At 48.4% G+C, this 2,474-nt stretch overlaps 1 protein-coding gene across 1 annotated transcript; it reads right to left on the minus strand.

Annotated features, from left to right (window-relative positions):
- Positions 1 to 1,589: 1,589 nt before the first annotated feature.
- On the minus strand, positions 1,590 to 2,474 carry MRS44_017907 (uncharacterized protein; the record flags this gene model as incomplete). The annotated part of the gene is made up of 2 exons (XM_065615794.1): positions 1,590 to 1,955; positions 2,097 to 2,474. 2 exons carry the CDS (start codon positions 2,472 to 2,474, stop codon positions 1,590 to 1,592), a joined length of 744 nt encoding a protein of 247 aa, XP_065471866.1.

Here is a 2,474-nt window from a genome sequence, read left to right on the forward strand (position 1 = left end):
TATTTGGGTTCTTTCGGTCAGGCGTGGAGTTGCGACGATGGCGATATTTCATGGTGAGAAAGCGCGGTTGGGAAAAACATTGCTGATTGTTGTCGCAGCAACCATTCCGCTTCGCCTGGGGGCGAATCACATCCTAGGATTGAATGACTAAGCGACGCTCACACCAGCCAGTCCGAGAAAGGAATAACCCCGCAATAACGCTATCGTTATCGTTAGTTTGTCGATGGCTTTTTTTATCTCATGAGTGCCCACAAGCCTGCACCGAGGTATTTGCAGGGGGGTGGGGCCAATTAAAATGCGCCAAAGAAGAGATACATTAGCTTCCACCTATTTCTCTATGGTGATAAATGTACCAACACTTCCTATTGTTACAAAGTGCGACTTTGCATACACTACACCAAAATCTCGTCTGCGATCTCGTGATGTTGCTGTTGACCGTCCCGAGAGGCTTCCTTTTGCCCTTTGACCTTATTTCGCCTTGCCGATATCCTTGACAAGCGAGGCAATCTGAATTTGTCTTCCGGCGGACAAGATTATGTTCTTTTTGCTGTATTACAGGGTCAGATTCGTCGCCAGCTCGATACCTCTGCCTTGACTGGCTTTCTCCATGATATTCATTAAATAAGGCGTTAAAAATGCATTCTCGCCACTCTCTGTGATTCGTATATCTCTCCCAATTTGGCTGTGGCCCGTGAAGCTGAGCAAGATAATTAGCTGTTAACAAGCACTACATCAAGAAGGAAGGTCCAACAGAGAGCCTGCCAAGGGCCCCGGCGTAAGGGATGATCATATGCATAATATGACCTCAACTGGTCACCCCGATCAACGTGATTCATCTCGTCTTTATAAGCAGCAGCGACTGTCGGGATCGAGATGACTTTGATAGCTTCGTCACCAAAAAAGCGGCGTATTGGCTTGGCCTCGGGCTTCTGTTGTTGAATTGCGCAGTGATGCTGGGTGTGATTGATAAAATCAAGGTTGTTATTGCTATTGTCATGGTGAGAGCTCCCTAGGGGTTTATATCCCATGCGATTCCATCTAGGACTTTCAACTTTCAATCTAGGACTTTGTGATGTGACCCTGAAGTGAGGGGGAAACTCCCAATTATTCCAACAGCTTCTGTGAGGACGGCTTCTTCCGCTTCCGGCAGACACGCTCCTCGCCTGTGAAAACAGTTGTAAGGAATAATATAAGGCTATTGTCTTTCCAAGCAATCTAATTGACCTAATTAGATGGCGTAAAGACATATTAGTAAGGAATTCATATAGAAAAGTGTCTTAGATTGATACCTTGTTGTCAGGGGTTGGGATTATCTTGACCTGGTTGAAGTCATAGCTGGTCTTAGCCCCCCCATCAGCCTTCTTATCCCGTTGAAACTCCTTGTGTATGCCACAGTTAGGCCGGGCCGTGCCTGTGGCCCCGTGGCCATGTGTGCGGAGGCTGCGGAAGAGGTCTGCCGACGAGAAGAGGTTATCCACAAACACGTGATATGTCGCTTTTGGCAGTGTATTTGCTAGGGCAACAACGACGCCTTGGGTCGAGTTTAAGGCGATAGGCTTGTCTTCTTCTTTGGGCTCCTTCTTTGGTATTTATGATGCCCTCTTGCCGCGACCTCGTGGGGATGACTTCGGCTTTGGAAGCTCAACACCAACGGCACCGTATTTTGCGCCTTTGATGTGCCACAGCCAGTGAATAAAGAAGCCCTGTTGTGCGATGGCCCAGATCTTGAACCCTAGGGGGATAGGCTTACCCTTGACGACCGTTGTCTCGTTAGATCTGCCCGTATAGCGGATCATACACTCATCCACAGCCAGATAAGAGCCCGGGAAGAAGATCTCCGCAGACGCGGCCTGTATATGATCAGACCACTCATCACAAGCTTGGAATACCTTCGGAAGAGGCCCGGTATCATCGATCTTGGTGTGGTCAAAGGGGCGAAGGTGACGATGAAGGATCTGAAACTTCTAATACGGCATGAACTTGATGATTGAGTGTTCAGGGCGTTGCTGCCCCGGCTTCGGAGTACTCCAGTGGCTCTTAATCGTCTTTTCCTTATGTATACCCATATAAATTAGCATTCCAAGCCAGACATATACTTCTGCAACAGAGGTTCCTTGCCAAGCTCGCAGCCTTGCGTTCTTCGTCATCGGGTGCTTCCAGCTATCAACAACGTCATTTTCCTTGAGCCACGAGATCCAGCTTTTGGTGTATTGGACCCATTTCTCAACGAGGGAAATAGGAAGGAAAAGCTGGAATAGCTGCAGAGGTGTTGGCGGCAGTGTGCTGATGCGAAAGTTGCGTGTTTCTACGTGGAAAGGCTCGAAGTTGGTGCCGCGGCCAGTTTCGGCCGGAAAAACAGCTATCCGGGTAGGGTCATTTGGGTGCAGCTGATGACTGTGATCCTCCTTGATAAAGCTCTTGTCATCATAGGCATTGAGTGCCTGACTCTCTTCTAGAATTGATTGGGAATTCAT

Source organism: Fusarium solani (assembly GCF_023522795.1).
Source record: "Fusarium solani strain SB1 chromosome Unknown bctg00000014, whole genome shotgun sequence".
Lineage (NCBI taxonomy): Eukaryota > Fungi > Ascomycota > Sordariomycetes > Hypocreales > Nectriaceae > Fusarium > Fusarium solani.